The sequence below is a fragment of the Amblyomma mixtum genome, chromosome 3, assembly GCF_055824585.1.
Source record: "Amblyomma mixtum isolate Tamu chromosome 3, ASM5582458v1, whole genome shotgun sequence".
Classification (NCBI taxonomy): domain Eukaryota; kingdom Metazoa; phylum Arthropoda; class Arachnida; order Ixodida; family Ixodidae; genus Amblyomma; species Amblyomma mixtum.
The window spans coordinates 233,471,052-233,489,771 of NC_143014.1; the positions used below are offsets into that span (position 1 = coordinate 233,471,052).

Consider the following 18,720-nt stretch of genomic DNA (forward strand, 5'->3'; position numbering starts at 1 on the left):
TTATTAGCAATATTTGTTTGAGCACCGCAGTACTGTGCAGCAATTGCACTAAAGCGAATCCAGCGTTTCTGAAGCAGACACATGATCGCAACCACCTCTGCTTCGTACGATGATGCAAGGCCTTCAGACACGATTAGTTTTCAAAGGTTACGCTCAGAGAAAATAGTTGCGCACTAACCCAGTGCGGGCTAGGCGCATTCATCTTTAAGCTTCAGCTGCTCCTTTCTCTTCTATACAGGGCAGTCCAGGGACACGGAGAAAGCCGGCGCCGTATACGCTCTTTTAAAAAAATTGTCAGCATAGTAGAATTTAATACACGAGACAATTAATGCGTCAATGAATGGCATTTACTGTAAAAAATTAATGAGCAACATTTAGCCACCTTTGGAGATTTTAGAAAGCTGGTAGTGGCATGTTCAGTAGTGTTCACCGTGTATTTCGAACACGGTGAACACTACTCATGCTCATGGACATGCACTCATGGACATGCACAGCCGACCAGTTTCTGAACAGTATCGCGGCAGCACGGAATAAACTCGCGGACAATGCAAACTGACCAAGAGGAGATTCGAAATTGGTGATAAAAAGCCTGCACATTGCGGGTACTCACGTCGGCTCCCCAATTTTGTCACTTCCCTTCGTCATAGGACGCTATACAACCGTTCTTCCGACGCTTTTGTATCTACCATGCTCACGTTTACTGTTAAATAATTGTCAGGGTGTACGTACATAAGTTCCAGTGATTGTCAGCTATCTAATGAAATTATCAAGAAATGAGCATAAAAATTATTTTGACAAAATAAAAATCAGCCAACGAGCTCTGAAATATATCTTACGAAGAGTCTCGATGGGTCATAGATGCATAATGACATTCCGGCGGCCATGAGCCATCACTACGTACTTGGAATGGGTGGGTTTTACTTGAAGCTTTTACTTTGAAGGTTTTACTTCAAAGATTCGTTTTACTATAAGCTTGCAAGAAAAAGGAACGCAAAAAAAGTTGGCCTCGAGGTGTCTGGATTGCCCTGGCTGATTTCCCTTGCAGCTTCTGTATTCCGTTCCCGGAAGGAGCTCGTCTTATTGATCTCCGGGAGACATGTTTCCGAACGCCACGAAGATCACGTGGCTCAGACTCTTGTTGCCGTCAGCAAGCTTCGCTAAAGGAGGAACCTTGACCACCCATTGTCCTGACAGCCGAACTTTCATGACTCTCATAAAGATGACAAGCGTTCGATGAAGGGCGCGGTTCTCCGTTAACCACAATACCAGGTCTGAGGCGAGATCGTCTTCCCGAGGCGCGTAGGGCAGGCCAGAGAGCGCGTTGTACAAACACTCCCCCGAATTCTCTGGCCCAAAAACAGCCATTGTCTTCCAACGCAACACCGTAGATGTCAATACGGTCTAATTTCATCGGGATAAAAAATAATTAGTGCCAATATATTTCAAACCTCAACTCTGTACACGGCCCCGCATAGTGTAGTCCAGGGTGCTAGTATAGGGTGCGCGTAACCTGAGGTTTCCCCCTCCCTTGTTCATTTTGTGATCGCATCAGTATAGGTTATTCATGTCATCCTGATCAAAGAAAAAATTGACGCACGATGATGAAACCCGATACGCCGAAGCTCGGATGGCACTTAGATTTACGCTCGATAACTACTTTGATACCTTACTTAATCTAAGCCGAGGCTCCACGCACGCGACAGAATAGCACATCCTACATTCTTCGACAAACGTTTTCAATATTGAAAAACTGTGAGGTACAGGTATAAAAATATTGAAGGTATTTGTTCATTCTTCCGGTATTTGCCGAAATCTTTCTTTTGTAGAGTTTCCAACACCAGCAAGGAGCAGTTAAGACTGTCATAGAAAACCAAAAGGCTTTCAACGATAGTAAAAACGTTAACAGCAAACAAATTCAATCCTGCTGACCGGATATCTGCTGATATAGTTATAGGTATAGTGAAATCTTGCAATATATGAAAAAATTGTGCTTATAAACTTTTTTCTATTGAAAAATTCTTTTGTACAAAATTGTTTGGTATGCTTATCCAGGCTGTAGGTGGGACGTGGGTGGCGTTTCTGGACGGTGGAAGCTTCACTCGCTGAGGCTCCGTTTCATTGGAAGCGAATGGCTCTTGGCTTCTTCCCTTTTCATCCGTTGTCACGGTTCCCTCGATATCCTCTGCTGCCAATTGCAGCCTACTTCCTGTATTGTCTGCCGCAGAATGTTTCTGTGTAAGGTATCAGTCAGCGGAGTTCGGAAGGACAAGTGATGGGCGCATGCTGTATATACAAACTGTTGCGGAAATAAACGCACGAAGTAGAATACTACTCTCAGCTAAACGGGTGAACTTTTCGAGCTCAAATTGAGCACAGAAATTGCACTTTGTCGGCAAAGTTGTTTGATGCCACAGGCGTCTGGGTTACTTGCCCAAATCGATCGAAAAAAGTCGCATACTCGCACCATGTGCGGCGACGACGCTGGAAATCGGGCCGTTCTGTCAGCGACCGCACCGGTGGCGCGAGCTCGTTTGTTGGCATGAAGATTCGGCAAAGGAGGAGTGTTTTGTGGGAGGTTTTGAGGACGATCTTTCAACTTGTTTTTTAGTGGTCACACAAAACTCAGTTTGACCAAAACTGCGCTAAATTTGAAAACTTCCGATTGCCTATCGCAATACGACTTTTAGAGCTTCGAGTGTCGTCTGCTTTCGTCTATTCGATACCACTACGGTCTGATGTCGTACACTGTCGTAGAATCAGTGCTATGAGCGTTTTGACACCCTCCTGAAATGGTTTCTCTGCTATGGTGCCTGTGTGGATACCACTTGGTTCTCGTTTATATGTACGGGGAAGAGTATTGCGCAGCGGCGGCGCGTTAGTTTTCACTACGCTGGATTTTTGTGGCCTTGATAAGGACCGTTTCTCAACATGTTTTCGAGATTCTGCGCCGCTCAGCCTTCAACGTGGCCGCCGTTGGCTTGAATGCACACCTACAGGCAGTCTTCATAACTTCTTAAAACGTTTTCCCACATTTTATCAGTGATCTGCTCAAACGCGTGCTCAAAGCGGGGTTGAACGCTGCAATGCTTGTCAATGTGCCGGCGGTGTACATAAGTGATTTTGCGAAGCCCCATACAAAAAACCGCATTGGGTGAAATCAGGAGACATCGGAGGCCAGGGCGCGTTCCGGTAAAGGTAATGATATCACAGTACACGGTATGCTAAAGGTGTCTATTAGCCAGCAAAGTCGCACGCAAGCAACATGCAATACCGTTCGTAAACTAACCACTGCCTTCGTTCTTTTCCGAAAGAGGTTTACGGCCATCGGGGGTCAAAGTAATGTTGAGCGTGTCGAAGCGCGGCTCCGTCACAAGGCAAGACGTTGGCAGGCGTGAAGGCAGGGGCCCTAGAATGATAACAGAGAAGCAGTCAATGACTGTGGCACATGACAAAACAAATCGCGTATTTCTGACTGCGGTCAACAGTTATTCTGCCCACGAATGAACTGCGCAGAGGCCGACAACCGGGCTATACTCACAAACAAAAGAAAGTTATCGATTATTCTCGTTAGTCTATAAGAGGCATCAGAAGACAATACTTAGCAGTTGAAATCAAGCAAGTTTAATAGACGAGTAGAAATCTGGGCCATTTTATACATGGTGAAGAAGCCTGCAAAGCAGGGCATTGACGTTGTGTTTTCTGCCTCCTTACAAGCTTTCTGGCTTATGCGCGCCCATCTCAAGAGGCAAGTGAAGAAATTCTGTTTGACGCAGCATGAGAACCTGTTCACGCCATGTGACACGCGCGTGGTATGTAAGTTCCCGCTTACGTACGAAGTTAATAAGAACGGTAAACTGGGCTAGTTGGTAGGAATTCATACTGAAAACTGCGCAAAAAAACGAAGACACAGAACGAGAAGGCACGACACGGGCGCAGACTATCAACTGAATTTTTATTCACATGAAGAGGCCTATATACGTATCTTCTACCCACAGTGAGACAAGCACAAAAAAAAAACACAACAATCGCGAAAATCAACCCGAAACACAATCACACACTATCCCTTCGCGTGCACCGTGATGCAGCCGTCAATTACACTTCCAAAAAACCGCGCACAAACAAAATCACGACAACTTTAACGGTCACGCTGATATCACGCCAAAGACCCATATCGCCTGCTCGTCTGCTCGTATTGAGCGATATTTATCTGAGCAGGATGGATCAGGAACTGGCGGAGGATCTTGCTGATCAAGCGCTAAGAGTTTTCCGCTATGTCGATGATTTCTTGATCATTTTGAAGTCGAACTCTCCCAGGGCGGTTCCGGACGTCGTAAAAATGTTCAAGGATGCTGGTGGTGGCCTCAGATTCACTTTCGAGATGCCCAGCTCGGATACCCTCCAGTTTCTAGACCTCAGTATCGAGTACCTGGATAATGGTGTGTGTTGGGAGTATCACCCTAGAACAAAGAAACCACTGTTGAACTTTAGCTCGTGTTGAACTTTAGTAGTGCTGTGCGTAAAAAGCTAGAGTATGAGGGCAGTCGTGCTGGAACTGGTTGTTTGGTAGCGCACAGGAAGGAAACTAGGTTCACAGAGTGTAACACTGTAGTTGTCTACGAAGTGCCGCTCTCGTGCGGAAAAAAGTACATCGGCCAGACGGGTCGTTGTGTAAACGAGCGGATGGCGGAGCATCGTAGGTCGTTGAAGGGAGCGGCTTCCTCCAATCTCGCCATGCATTGCAAGGATTGCGAAAAGTGCTACCCTCATTTGAACAGGACCAGCGTCTTGTTCAAACATAGCGATCAGGTATGTAGGGAGATGGTGGAGGCTTACCTAATCAAGAAAGACTCGGATTCCTGTGTGGCATCACCATCTGTGGCCTTGCTTGACAGGGAGATAACCTTTTTGGCCAATTTTCTTAAGACGAGCAGGCGATATGGGTCTTAGGCGTGATATCAGCGTGACCGTTAAAGTTGTCGTGATTTTGTTTGTGCGCGGTTTTTTGGAAGTGTAATTGACGGCTGCATCACGGTGCACGCGAAGGGATAGTGTGTGATTGTGTTTCCGGTTGATTTTCGCGATTGTTGTGTTTTTTTTGTGCTTGTCTCACTGTGGGTAGAAGATACGTATATAGGCCTCTTCATGTGAATAAAAATTCAGTTGATAGTCTGCGCCCGTGTCGTGCCTTCTCGTTCTGTGTCTTCGTTTTTTTGCGCAGTTTTCAGTATGTACGTACGAAGGTTTACATCGGACAAACAGGCCGATATATCAATAATCGCCTGCGTGCACCTGAACACCACAAGTCCTTGGGTTCTGCTAATAATGGAGCGAATTTGCTCCGCGATTGCAGGGAGTGTGATTGCTACCCTCTGCTGGGGTAGCAATTCTTGGCAAGGGTAGGGGCATAGAGAAGCGCGACATTCTAGAAGCATTCTTCGTCGGTATGCATGACGATAACTGTATCAGTACCACTTCAGTGCACTTGCTTGGAAAAGAATTCGCCTTCTCAGATAGCCGGTGATAGATACGTTGCTTATATTCCCATTATTATTTCCGGAATGTGGCCATAATTGTGCCAGGCATGCCCATGCTAACCTTACTAGGGGAGGGGGGGGGTTGCTGTTTTCATTAAAGCACATTTGCTAGTCCAGTCAATCTGATCTACGTCTCTCTTCTAGTACTTGTCCTTTTTGACTGGCTCTCCTCTTCATCAGGTTTAACCCAATAAAATAACACAATTATATCCGCAGTCGACGGTATGCTATGATCAATACTTGCAAAGCATTGTTTTTCTGTAGCTCTGGAATCCAACGTACATAATATTATCTCCACTGGCTGCATATTGATTACCGTCGCATGGAGTGGTTTGCTCAGCCGTGATGACCCTCGAGTTACACAGCATCCATTGGTGCTGCGAAGTCACTTCGGTTTCGAAACATTCACGGCGCATAAGTGTCTTTCTTAAGTGTCAGTGTAGTTAATAACAAGCAGACATGAAGCTGTGACGTCAGCATTACGCCACCTATTAACTAAGACAAAGGTGCTACACTGTGCTCCCTTCGTCACATTTTATGCCTTAATAGAAAAGCCTTGAACACAAAAACCACTTTCTGTAAAGAAATTGCTGCCAGAATGTTTGGCATCTCAGGCGTTCATATTCTGCACGAGAAGTAGGCATAATCGGTGTTGCGCTGCTCCCCACACACACTCCCCTCACACCATCTTCCACGTTGATCGATGATACGGTTTGGAGCCCTGCTACGTGACTCGATAGCTAAACCTTGTGGTTTTGACACCTTTGGCGAATGTTGTGCGCCTCTTAAATTTTATGGGTTTCATATAGAGACAGTTTTAAACACCAGGTCACCAAGCAGGAACTGTTCGTTAGCCCTGAAAAATCTGCCATGAAAAGTATAGACGCGATGCCAGATATAAGGTGTCTCATTATTTTGTACTGTTACGGTAATTCCAAAGACGTGTACCATCACGTACGTATCGCTATTCTGCAGTGCGTATGTACATCCAAAAAAAAAACTTGCCACTAGTTATGAAGTCGTCCTGGAGAATGGCCTCGATGTCGGGCCTCTTTTCAGGCTGTGGATGAAGCATCTTTCGGATCAGGGCTCTGGCCGAGAGGCTCACCGCCAGAGGGATGTGGTAGTCATCCTTTTTTATGCGCACGTATATATCCTTCAGCGTGTGGGTCTCAAACGGAGGATATCCCGCAAGCATAGTGAACCTGCAGAGAACGGTCACATACCGATTATTTGGCCCCGCACAGCTCCATACTAGCCATGGCAGTGAACCATGCTAGGTCGTCTTTAATAAGCGGCACATCCTCAATGGGCTGTGAAAGTTTTGTCAGGATGAAAAGCAAACTTGCAGAATGCAAACACTGTTGGCAAAGGCTCAGGGGGAAGAAAGGAAAGTGCACGCATGCTGCAGCAATGGGAAAGCCTGCGGTAAAGTTTGTTCTTACAGTGATAGCCATACGGAGGTCGTGTGTGGGCTTCGAAGTCACTTCTAGAAACAGAAATGTTATCTCGCAACAAAGAAGATTGCCGAGTGTTTTGCCTGCACGATAGACTTGATGAAGAGTGCGTTCTGTTGGACAAATTGGTCATACATGGTTAAGCAAAGGTACTGCCCCCCCAAAAAAACAGGCGAGAAGACGAAAAGAATTTTATTGAGAAGAACATAGATAATTATATTGTGATGTCTGCAAAATATTTACTGTGCGCATGCAAAAAACCTGCTTTCTTTCTGATACAGCTTTATCAAGATGTCACTGATAAAGAATGAACAAAAAAGATTATTGTGTCAGCGACACCTTGATAGAGTTGTATTAGAAGGAAAGCAGGTTTCTAGCATGCGCGCAGTAAATATTTTGGCCGACATGACGATATAAGTATCCATGTTCTTCTGAATAAACTCAGTCACGAGTGTGCGCCCGTCCTTGTCGTCTTCTCGTCCGTTTTTTTTTTTGCACAGTATCCTTGCTTAACCAAGACTTGATGAGTTTACATGCTAATCCTTGTGCTAGAAAAGACAATTGTTTGCTTAACTTTGCGCAGGTTTGTTTCCTAAATGTACGCAGAACCTTACGCATGTCAAACGTGTTCCTTATAAAAATTTTACGCCCTGCTGTCAACGTTTGCGGTGGTACCATCCATGTCTACTGCAATCAAGTTTTAAGAAATACTTCAAAGAGTAATGCTCGAACAAACTTTTCAAGACGCCGTCACGGCCATTTTACTCATTTTGTGCGAAAAGTGCATGCTTAGTCCTTTCGGTGCAGTAAGCCTCTAGCAACCTTTTCATTTGCGAAAGCGGAGACACAGCCAGGTGAAATGATGGAATCAGGATATTCGGCAGAATTGATTGACGAAAATTTTCCAAGCTCAAGTAGCCAAGGAAAGTGCTGAAGAACGCTTCTTTGATATCAACGCTAGAGGCATTTATCCTACAGGGGCATTGAAGTAGCTGACTATGATCATAATGACGATGCATCACTTGACTCATTTAAAATAATTTTTTTTGGTGTCCTGGCATAGGTTCACGAAAATTTTAAGCACAGTGAGTAACATATTGGATTGGATTCGGTTATGTGGCCTTAGTTTTCTAACAGGTGGGGCCGCTTCGCCGCTCTTTACAGAAGCCAATAAGTATGAGTACGCGCGATGGCTCAGAGGACTCACAGGATGCACCCAATGGACCAGATGTCGACCTCATAACTGTGCCCCTTCTTGGCCAGGATCTCTGGGGCGATGTAGTTGGGGGTACCAGAGAGGGTCTTCTTTCGCTCCCCCTCGTAGTCAAGACGGGTGGCAAGCCCAAAGCCTCCCACTTTGAGCACCATGCTTTCATTGAGCAGCAGGCTACCAAGCTTCAGGTCACAATGAATGACCCGCTGCTGCACCAGATACCGGCAGGCAAGGAGGAGCTGGTGCAGAAAGTACCGCACCTCTGGCTCAGTCAGCGTCAGGCGACGCCGGTGCACCTCCATCAGAGACTGGAAAATATTGCAAAACAATGTTTGTGAACCAAACGTATTGAAATCATGGCACGTCGACTATGGACGGCACCTGGTAGCCAATGAGCGCCCACAGTGGCTCCTGAGCGCGTGTGTTAGCCATAAACCGAGCATCAGGCTTTCTTCTGCCCCTCATGTCTCGGGGAGTAGAACCCAGATTTGAATTCTCTCGGCAGATTTGTCATGGCCCCCGACAAACAAATCAATGGATGCGTCAGTCATCTCTACCGTCCACCACTCAGCAAGCCACTAAATCACACACTGCTGGGCTTATGGCTTACCTGTATATTAGTACGTGCAATAAATCATACCCTGCTGAAAAATGTTGTATGTGCAATAAACTCATACAGTTTATAATACAAATATCATACACTTATCATACAAATCATAGAAAATTATCATACAAATGTCATAGATTTCTGTAAAATCATACAGTCATCATAAAGATGTCATACAATATCATACAAATTGCATGATATATCATTCAGATTGTATGATATTCTATGATGAAGCCTCTATGAGGTTATTGCATCATAGAACTCTTTTTCAGCAGGGTGGGCCGGGGCCACCGCGGATGCGGGGAGCCGTGCGGTAGGCGCACAAACGCCAAGTCGCCTGCGCACCTCGAGACAAAGTTCCCATGCTCCGTATTCAGGCTCCATATTCTCTTCAAAATTCTTTCCATTGCTTATGTCCCACTCACCAATGGTTATGGTTTGGAGTTTTGTATCTATCCTAGTTCATTGTTCTTGATACTGTCTTTCTGAATTTTATTTTTGATTCAACCTCTGCGTATATGGAGAACGCGTCAATGCCAGTGGCATTTCTCCACCCCGACTTATGGTGACACTAAATGCACCGAATAGCGATGACCTCCACCTACAAGCGCTCGACACTTACGTGGACTCAAATTATACCTGCACCTTTCACTGAATCAAATTCTGTTGCATTGTATTGTGTGGTATTATAAACACTCATCCCCTACTTCTTTGCCCGAAGGATTTGGCTTGTTTTTCACCGATAATTTTTTTCTCTGCATTATCCACTTTATGGATTCTTTTTATCAGAAGCTTAAGTGTCGACATTAAGTGGGCGGGATTGAAGTCCATTTCCAGCGGAAGAGCCGTGGTCGCTATAACTGTGAAACCTTCACCCGCAGAACCTCTAGCGGAGCGGATTGGGGTGCCTTCCGGGCACTGTTCGGACGCTAGAGATGCTTCCACCGGAACATCCACCGGTAAAATCAATCTTCCTCTTACAAACATAATTCCACCGCACGCAAACCATTTCTACCTTCCAGAAACCCTAAGCCAACAGAAGCCCACACAGAGGTTGAACGAAGAAGCGACGGTGAAATAGAAACAAAGACTTAATCAAAAGGCGTTGAACATAAATGCCGAACATACAACCAACACAGCTAACACAGATCTGTCGAGTGAGATCCCATGATGACCTTTGCATTTTTTTTCAGGAGAAGAAAGCAACCAATACGTAGCGTACCACGGATAGTTGACATAGCTAAGGATAGAGACGGAGAACATGGCGTCTTCGCCGAATGAAAACAACTCCTTCAGAGAGTACGCTTTCGTGCATTCATGCTCATAAAATACGAAACAGAACAGGCAAGCGTTGAGGCATTCCTTGCCGACGGCGCAGCCTAGCGAACCTTGGGCGCAACCCGGAGCATGCGCTGTGCGCGTTTTTAGCTGAGAGTCAAATAATAGCAAGAAACGTTGGCATCGCACTGAGCGGGAGCCTGCTCAGCCTGACCGATCACGGACTGTTTCGTTTCTGCTGCCATTCACCTAAGCGCTAACCAAGGCCCTGTTACATTTGGTAGAGGTCCGCTTTGACATCCTCGTACGGCAAGGCGAAATAAAGCAACCAGGTAGAAGCTCTAATTCGGCCTCGATGACGTAAAGCGATGAGCGCTGGTGAGAGAGCTACAACCGAGAAGACCTAAGGGTTCCAGGATCCATTGGGTGGAAACAAGCAAGAAAACCATGCACTACAGAAACCCGCCGTTAAAAATACCAGTCTTATTCTTCTCAAGTGGCCAGTTCCTAAAACTCACTTGGTCTAAAATGATATCTCAAGTGTGGTTGACATCTGCGCTGAAAAATATATTACGGTAAAAACGCTAGCGAATAGTTGAGGGGATACTTCATAATGGCTGGCATACAGTGTAGCACATGAAGGACGAAAAGAGAACAGGGCGACCAAAGCTCTGTACTACGTAATTGTTGATATCTTGCGCTGTACGCCAGGCATTTTTCTGTGTCAGATGCACTGTAGCCCTTTTGAGGTAAACAAAAACAACCCATTCAGCCTTCTGAAATTCTTGTATCCACTCGACGGGAATACGAAACGGAACGGCCAAGCGGGTGACATCACTTCAAAGAGGCGGATCCGGTCAAGCCAGGGTGTAGTGTAGCGCATACGATGCGCGCAGCTGCGCATTTTTGCAAATTCGAAACAACCAAATGTAATCATGCGCCAAAAGTAGAGCCTCGAAAACCAGCTCGGGTGGTGAGGGGCTATGAAGCGTTCCAATCATGATCCTGATGGTTAAGTTCACCGCCTTTATGAGGAACACCATGCAGGCGCATATGAACTTCCGCTGACGAGGCTGCACGAGGGAAACTAGATGCAGCAGCACGGGTGACCGACCCGTGCCCCGAACAAGTACTCGTTGTGAAGGGGCAACCAGCGGGAGGTTGGGATGCTAGGTGTAACAATTTCAGTCATGTTGTGAATTGACATACGCAGGATCTTGTGTTCTGCAGCGGCCATTGCGGGCCCTAACACTTGCGTGTTAGCCGATCCACGGCCTGGATAGTAGCGGCGACTTCTTCGGCAAGTGACTCAGAAACGCCGAAGACACTCAGCACACTTTTGATGCACTTCCGATAGCGTAGCGACAGCGGGGTCTCTCTTCCTTGGCCGCTCATCGCACGCATCAGAGCTATCCAGGCTCGGAACGTGGCGCTGTGTCCAATCTTGAGCAAGGGCTATCATGTTCCGCTGTGGTAAGGTGCCAGGTATAAGGTTGCAGTTGCGGCAGTGCGCATCTCCTCTGCAGCATTCACAACAGACAGCAGACGGTGGTGTTACACCAGCCGTCACATAGTAATCGATAGAAGTTTTTGCAGGGGTTTTGTGACCGATTGACAGAAGATTCGAGTTGAGACTGGTACTTTTCGCAGGCTATGCTGTGACAACTAGGGAGGAGAGGGTTATCTGTGTTGTTAACGTGGGGGCGTCGTGTGGTTGTGCGCCAAATATCTCCACGCTGGACTCGCATCCAGTCCGTCGTGATCACGTAGATGAGTCCTGTAGACGCAAAGACCACAAGTACTGCCAGGAGAACTACCTTTATCCAGGAGCACAACCTCCAGTTCGCCTGGCGATTGATAATTCTCTCGCCCCGAGTACCCTGCGTAGGTGAAACAGAGAGTGCGTTACCTTTTACCGTTACGTGAAGCCTATAGACACTTTAAATGAAGTTGATATCTGTGTACAAGCTGTGGGTAGCTACATATGGCGCACGACACGCGGCGTAATGGAGGGCTAGTACCATATTTAAGCGACCTGGCAGTTCTCATCAGGCATCGATATATCGAAAAAGGGTCTTTTTTACCCCTTGATGTGCAGGCAATGAAAATGTAGCAAGGCAGAAGTTTGGGTTAGTTGTTGAATATTCACTGAGAGAAGGAGGGGCACCTAAGCTCCTTCTTAAGGGTATGATGCGATGGCGTTAATGGGTCCCTTCGGCGGCCTGGGTCATCTTTGCGTGTCGCCTGGTTGACTTGTTTGTTCTGTCTTTTTTGCGCTCATAGATCGTTGGCAGATCTCACACCATTCCTGGCGCAGTGGTTCAGCAGTTAACCGATGCTCCACAGCGGCGGCAGGTGGCTGTTTTAAGCGCTGCCACCGGTGGCACTTGTGAGACCGAGGTTGCTCTCCCCGAAAACCTCAAGCGGCCAGTCACCTGCCATTTCACGGTCACCTGCCAGGTTGCGATGACATCACAAGGAGGTCACGTGACCTAGGTGGCGGATGGCTCATGTTGCACACACGGCGATGTTCGGCTTTACCTATTAGAGTGAAGCTATCGCTTCAAAGCAGAAAACTAGATGGAGCACGCAAGAGAAACAAGACAACACCCGCGCTGACTCGCACCTTAAGGCTTAATGAAATCTTTGGTTTGGTTTTTGAGGGTTTAGCGTCCCAAAGCGATCCAGGCTATGACGGACAGCGTACTGAAGGGCTAGGGAAATTTCGACCAACTGGAGTCTTTTAACATGCACTGACATCGCACAGTACACGGGCCTCTAGAATTTCGCTTCCATCGAAATTCACCCATCGCGGCCGGGGTAGAACCCGCATCTTTCGGGTCAGCAGCCTAGTGCCATATTCACTGATCCACCTCGGCGGCTGGGTTTAATGAAAGGGCGAATGAATAGATGCGGAGGACCACCGAAAACTGCGCGCATTAGCGCGTGGGGTGAAAGCATGCAACGAAATGAAAAAGTTACTAATCAGGCGCATAGGGTAGCTGGGCATATAATTAGCGGATCTCTTCGTCTGACACGGCCACCAAAGGCTGACTGATGAGACAAGGGTTAGCGTTTTCTTTACAAAAAAGGCTAACGTCACCCCAGGAGTCCCCTGGCCCTGATGACGGAACAGGATAGTGGTGCTTGGAAAATGTGGCGTGCATAAGAATTTACGGCCGTGTACCTGAAGACGGTCAAGAGAGACCATTGCCTTGTAAATTTGCGTGCTCAGAAAGCCCTACATTCATGCACCGACCGGTGTGCCTGATGTACACAGTACAGCACGACAAGGGCACTCTGTAACAGCACCGTCTGGCATTGTTTAGAGTGCCGTTGTCGTGCGGCGCAAAAAAGGAATGCGTATGCTGAGGGAAATCGCTAAGCTGAGGGAAAGCTAGCGCACAGCGCCCCTGATGTCTGCGACGCCTGACACAGCTCCTTATATCCGCGTCGTGACGACACTGTTCTATTATATCCATAACGCTTCCTTCATGCAGAGCCTGTACACGCTCCTATGGAAAGTAGTTCGCGCCTTTCTTTTAAAGCTGTGACGTCTGTATGACATAAAGACCTCTATGCGTGCTCAATGGCGTGGTCAATGGCGTATGCGCTGTCGACACCTCCTCTCGCGCTATACTGCAGTCTATGCAATGCAAGTGCATTACCAAGCTCGCCTGAGAGCATTACCCTTCTTCAACCTCCCGCTTGACTCCACCCACCACGCAGTGTTTACGCTATAACTGCGAAGTCGTTGAACTCAGTGAAAGCTCGCTCATCCGCACTTTTCCGTCTCTGACGCGAGCGCCCGCAGCGCCATCCCGTGGTGGCGCCACAAAAACTTTGACGGGGCCAGGTGTGGCTCCTTCGCAAAAAGCCTACAATAAAGAGCTTTCCTTTTAAAGAAAATTGCATATCGCACACATGGGGAGAAGCCACATAGCCCTAGTGCGCCTTGGTTTACTTCGGAAAAGATTTACGGCGCAAGGGCATCTGTGTCGAAGGAGCGCCATGACACCAGGTATTTTTGTCCACTCAACTTGGGTGCAATGGATAATTTCTCAATCATTTGACCCCAGATTACGAGCACTAGGCCAGAGGAAAGCTTTTACCCATTGTTTCACTGGAAGGATTGGTGGGACTGAGGATCGAACCCTGCACCTCCCGCAAACGAAAGTTATAATGCCTTACTGGCGCTTGCCATTGTGTAAATGCCATGAACTGCACGTTCACCGACGTTCAGCTGACGACTTTTCTTAACTGTTACGCTGGTGTTGTGGAACTCCGCTTGTATGTCCGCGCTACCAGTTTCAAGGTATTTCGCGTCAATCTTGGTTGAATGGTATGCCAAAAAGTTTTTTTATGTTGTAGGTGAAGTTTAGACGTGACGATCGAGAATCTAATTTGCCATCACGCGTTCAGTAGAACAGCATAGCAGGCCAGACATCGTGGTGGGCCAGTGGCTTAGAATTGAACTATGTCTTCACAATTTTAAAGCTATATACTCTACCTCGACGCTGTTGCTACTCTTGCGGAACCGACAGTTGCCACCAGCACATAAAAGGCGTTATAACATCTGGTACGTATAAAATGACCGTGTAAAGCCCACACGCGCCACTTCGGTAACAGTGACAGCAGGGCGTATGATTTCCTAGTTGCTAGTAATCACGGATCGCAGTAACGCGTGACTAGGTCCAAGAATTGGGCCCCGCCCGGCTTTAGTCAGCTGTGGCCTCCACCTCAGTGCCAACAAACAGAGAAGCACACAATGGAACAGAACCCATATTCATATTCTGGCGTATGGCGCCGCAAATAGAATGTGAGTTTATGCCCCTGAGATGCACAGCAGTTTCTCGACAAGCTTTCAAAAGGGGTAACCGTATAAGTAGGAAGAAACTATGCAGGGGTGGTTTTTAAAGTGAGCATATCCGGAACGAATGAAGAAAAAAAATATCCTATGCTTTTTTCCTCCGAAGGGAAGCCAAATAGATAATGATCGCTTTTTTGCACCCTCCTGACATCTTCCATTACGTAATAGCTCATTACAAAGACGATGCTAACAAGACGACGCTGCTCTCGCTTTCTGCTAATTGCAGATTTTTACCCAGCGCCTCGATGGCGGAGACTGGCTGGCTGACCAGTGCCACTGGATGTTTACGCTTCCACTCCACTGCTCTTGAAACTTATTGTGAATGTAATAAGGAATGAAAATTATAAAGTTGCAGAGGGAAAAGAACCACATGACTGCAAGCATGGTTGATAGAAGTGCCTGTTTCAAACCAGAACGTGTCTCTTCAAGTTGATCACAATGTCGAGTTACTTTTCGAGTTACTTTTTGATGGTCGAATTGCGCGCCCGATACCGTGATCTCAGAGCCGCAAGCAGCTTTCCCTGAAGCTGTCCCGACAGGCTGCCAAACTGACTAATGTTTCTGCGGTTCTTATAAAAGTCAAAGCTTTTCACATTGGACGCATCAGTTACGAAAACGAAAAAGGTAAAACAGACCTCTCTATAAATGCTGGGAGATATTATAAAGCAGGAAACATATAGGTATCTTTCTGAACGTCCTGCTAAAGTTTAAGACCTGTGGGCGACCCAATATTTCCCAGTTTCTGATAATTGAAGAGGTGAGACTTTCAGGGCGAAACTATTCCGATTTTCAGCCGCCCGTAATCGTAGGAACTACGTAGAGTGGGTGACCTGCGTCCCCTTCGCGAACCACCTCATCGTGCTTGCCCAATTGACGGGAGAAGTTACGCAAGCACAGCCGAAAGCTAAAGTTCTGTTAATAAGATCCTGCAATTAATTTTGACTGGCTGGAAAAGTAAGTATAAACATGCGAAGAAATAGCACGTCTTAGTTCTATTGAAGAACACAATTCCTGTGGTAGTGACGAGGTGCGAGTTACTTCAGTTGCAATTAACTACCATTCATGATTTTCAGTTGTACAGCCGACTCACCCGTTAACCCTTGGTACTGCTTTCTTGGTCAGCGGGAAGGGGAGCATTCCTATTAGGCGTTTATCTCTCTATGGCTGAACTCATATCTCTGCACTCCGGAGCTCTTGCGACGGATTGAAAAGGCTCGGACGGCAAAGAAGGTAACAATGAATTATTTGGTCAAATGTTTAGGGGAATACCCCAAGGTGGAGTAGATTTGTAATAAGGGAATAATTACTCATTGACATCCACCCAAGCGCAGCCATACGGCTACAAAGCAAAGCTATACAGCTTTCTCAGAAACTTCGTAGTTAAAGAAAAATTTGTCCTGGTCCGGGGTTCGAACCCGGGACCACCGCTACACACCGGAGCAGTCGCTCTACCAACTGAGCTAACCGGGACGGCAAGCTTATGGTAGGGCGAGAGCGAATTTATCAATAACTCGAACTGGGAACAGTGTTGGTCAAATGTTTAGGGAAATCCCCCAAGGTGGAGTTGATTTGTAATAAGGGAGTAATTACTCATTGAGATCCACCCAAGCGCAGCCATACGGCTACGAAGGAAAGCTATACAGCTTTCTCAGACACTTCGCGAAGTTTCTGAGCAAGCTGTATAGCTTTCCTTCGTAGCCGTATGGCTGCGCTTGGGTGGATCTCAATGAGTAATTACTCCCTTATTACTGAACTATTTCTTCAAGAGATCCATGGCCGCGACGGGGGATGCTTTTTGCGTAACTAGATGTAAAAACCACCGCCCTACGAAGTTCGAGTACGCTATTTACTTGTTGCATGATGCGAGCGAATAAATTTTTAGTTGCGCGGCAACCTACCGCGTGGTGAATACTACGGGTGGTCCCGTGACGTTCACCTAGAGCTGGTTACACGAGAAACCTTGCCTGCATTACGTGAATGCAATATCGGTTATGCGAGAAGTACGCAGAGTTATTTAGAGTTCAAAACATTACCTAGTGAAATGTAGACGTCACCATAGAAATTCAACTGTAAAAACCCCCTCCCCTCGCTGAAAACGAACTACGACACTCCCAGCGATATACTCTTCGACAGTATCGGAATCTCTATTGCGAGGACATGCATTCCAGCATCGCTAGGGCTGCCTTCCTGTGAAAATAAACGAACAGGGCACGGAACTCAAGCAGGTAGTCTAACTTGGGCTGTTACTGGATATAGCTGTTACTTGTTCCATACCTGGTCTGCTGGTAGCTGGCGCCGCTGGTCTCGAGCCCCTGGTGCACGTCCCGGCGCGGACACTGGGGCGTCTCCTTGGGCCAACTCCAGATCCGTACGCTCCAGCGGTTCTTCCATCTCGTTCAACACGACCTCCACGCCGAGGCTGCAACGGATGGACCCAGGTCTCCGAGGCTGGGACACGTTGCTCCTGCCGCCCCAGAAGACTTCAAGGTCGAAGTCGGCGGAGGTGGTAACGGGGCCACTGTCCCAGGCGCTGGGCAAATCCTCAGCAATGGACACGTTGTTGAACCCGAGCGGGACGGCGGTGCGCATGGGCATGGCTGTCTGTCTTATTCAGAGAGCTGAGCGTGAAATAGCAGGAATTCCGGGTAGCCTCGGAATCTGTTGTCGCTCTGTCAGTTCGCTTTGAGTGCGAGCACCGCCGCTGCTGCTCCTACGCGCGCCAGGTTCCGAATGCAGCGCGTGGTGCTCGCGCTGTCGTGATCATCATCTACCTCTTCCCGCGCCAAGAACGTACCCGTGGTGAAGAATTGAGCCGATGGTCCCCTACAAGGTAAAAAGTTTAAAAATTGAGCACTTCCTACTTGCAGCGCGAATTATACTATTTAACAAAAGTCATAAAAATCGGCGCGCATTTGGAAAGTTGGAGCGCTGCGAAAGGAACATCGCCTGCGCGTGCCTCAGAAGGATCGAGATACTTGTTGAAGAGCATGCTAAGTGGTGCCCTCCCCACTTCGCTCGCTTGCGGCAGCATCGGGTCGGATAGAAGCGAGTCGAGCTTAATGGAAATCTCTCTCCTCACCTGAAAAATGTCGACGTGTGCCGCGTCGAGAAGATGACAGAGATGATTGTACTCTGGACGTTATGAGTGTTTGCGCGACTGCCTTGGCGTGAAAAAAAAAAAAAAACAAACAAACGCTGCACCCCAATCAGTGAAGAACGTTTAGTGCTGTCGGTCAGCCCGTGCCTTAGTTCGAGGAAGCGCTCGCGAACGACTCTCGGCTCAACACCATTCGCCCAACCACCGACCTGCCAGGCTGCGTATGCCACGACTACAATATAGATGACCCAGGCCTTGCAATTTCATGTTTTCGAAAACAAAAACTCTAATATAGGCTATTCCACACCTACTTCACGGCTGCAAAACGTCTCAGAGCTAAAATCTTTCGCAGTTTTAAAGGTCTAGCATCAGCGTCATCAGGCAGTCAGTTCACTTCATTCACCGGTGCTCGCAATCACTTGGCCCGCGTCTGTTCTGGCGGTGCCTATTTACTGCGACTTCCGCTTCGAACGAGGCCTTGGATGCCGTATTATGATGGGGGGAAATGTAAAAACAGCAGCGTACTGTGAGATTCGAGGGAACGTTAAAGAAGCCCAGATGGTCAAACCTAGTCCTGAGCATTTCATTGCGGCGTCACTTGTAGCTCACCTGCAATTGTGGGACGTTAACTCGTGCCTGAAATATAATACCACGAATTTAGAGA

The 18,720-nt window shown here is 47.3% G+C and overlaps 1 protein-coding gene across 1 annotated transcript; it reads right to left on the minus strand.

The window, feature by feature from the left end:
- Nucleotides 1-3,281: 3,281 nt before the first annotated feature.
- Nucleotides 3,282-17,554, minus strand: LOC149354032 (serine/threonine-protein kinase PLK1-like). Its single transcript, XM_089575910.1, has 4 exons — nt 17,234-17,554; nt 8,199-8,512; nt 6,540-6,739; nt 3,282-3,406 (listed from the first exon to the last, which is right to left on the minus strand). Exons 1-4 carry the CDS (start codon nt 17,552-17,554, stop codon nt 3,282-3,284), a joined length of 960 nt encoding a protein of 319 aa, XP_089432036.1.
- Nucleotides 17,555-18,720: the final 1,166 nt, after the last annotated feature.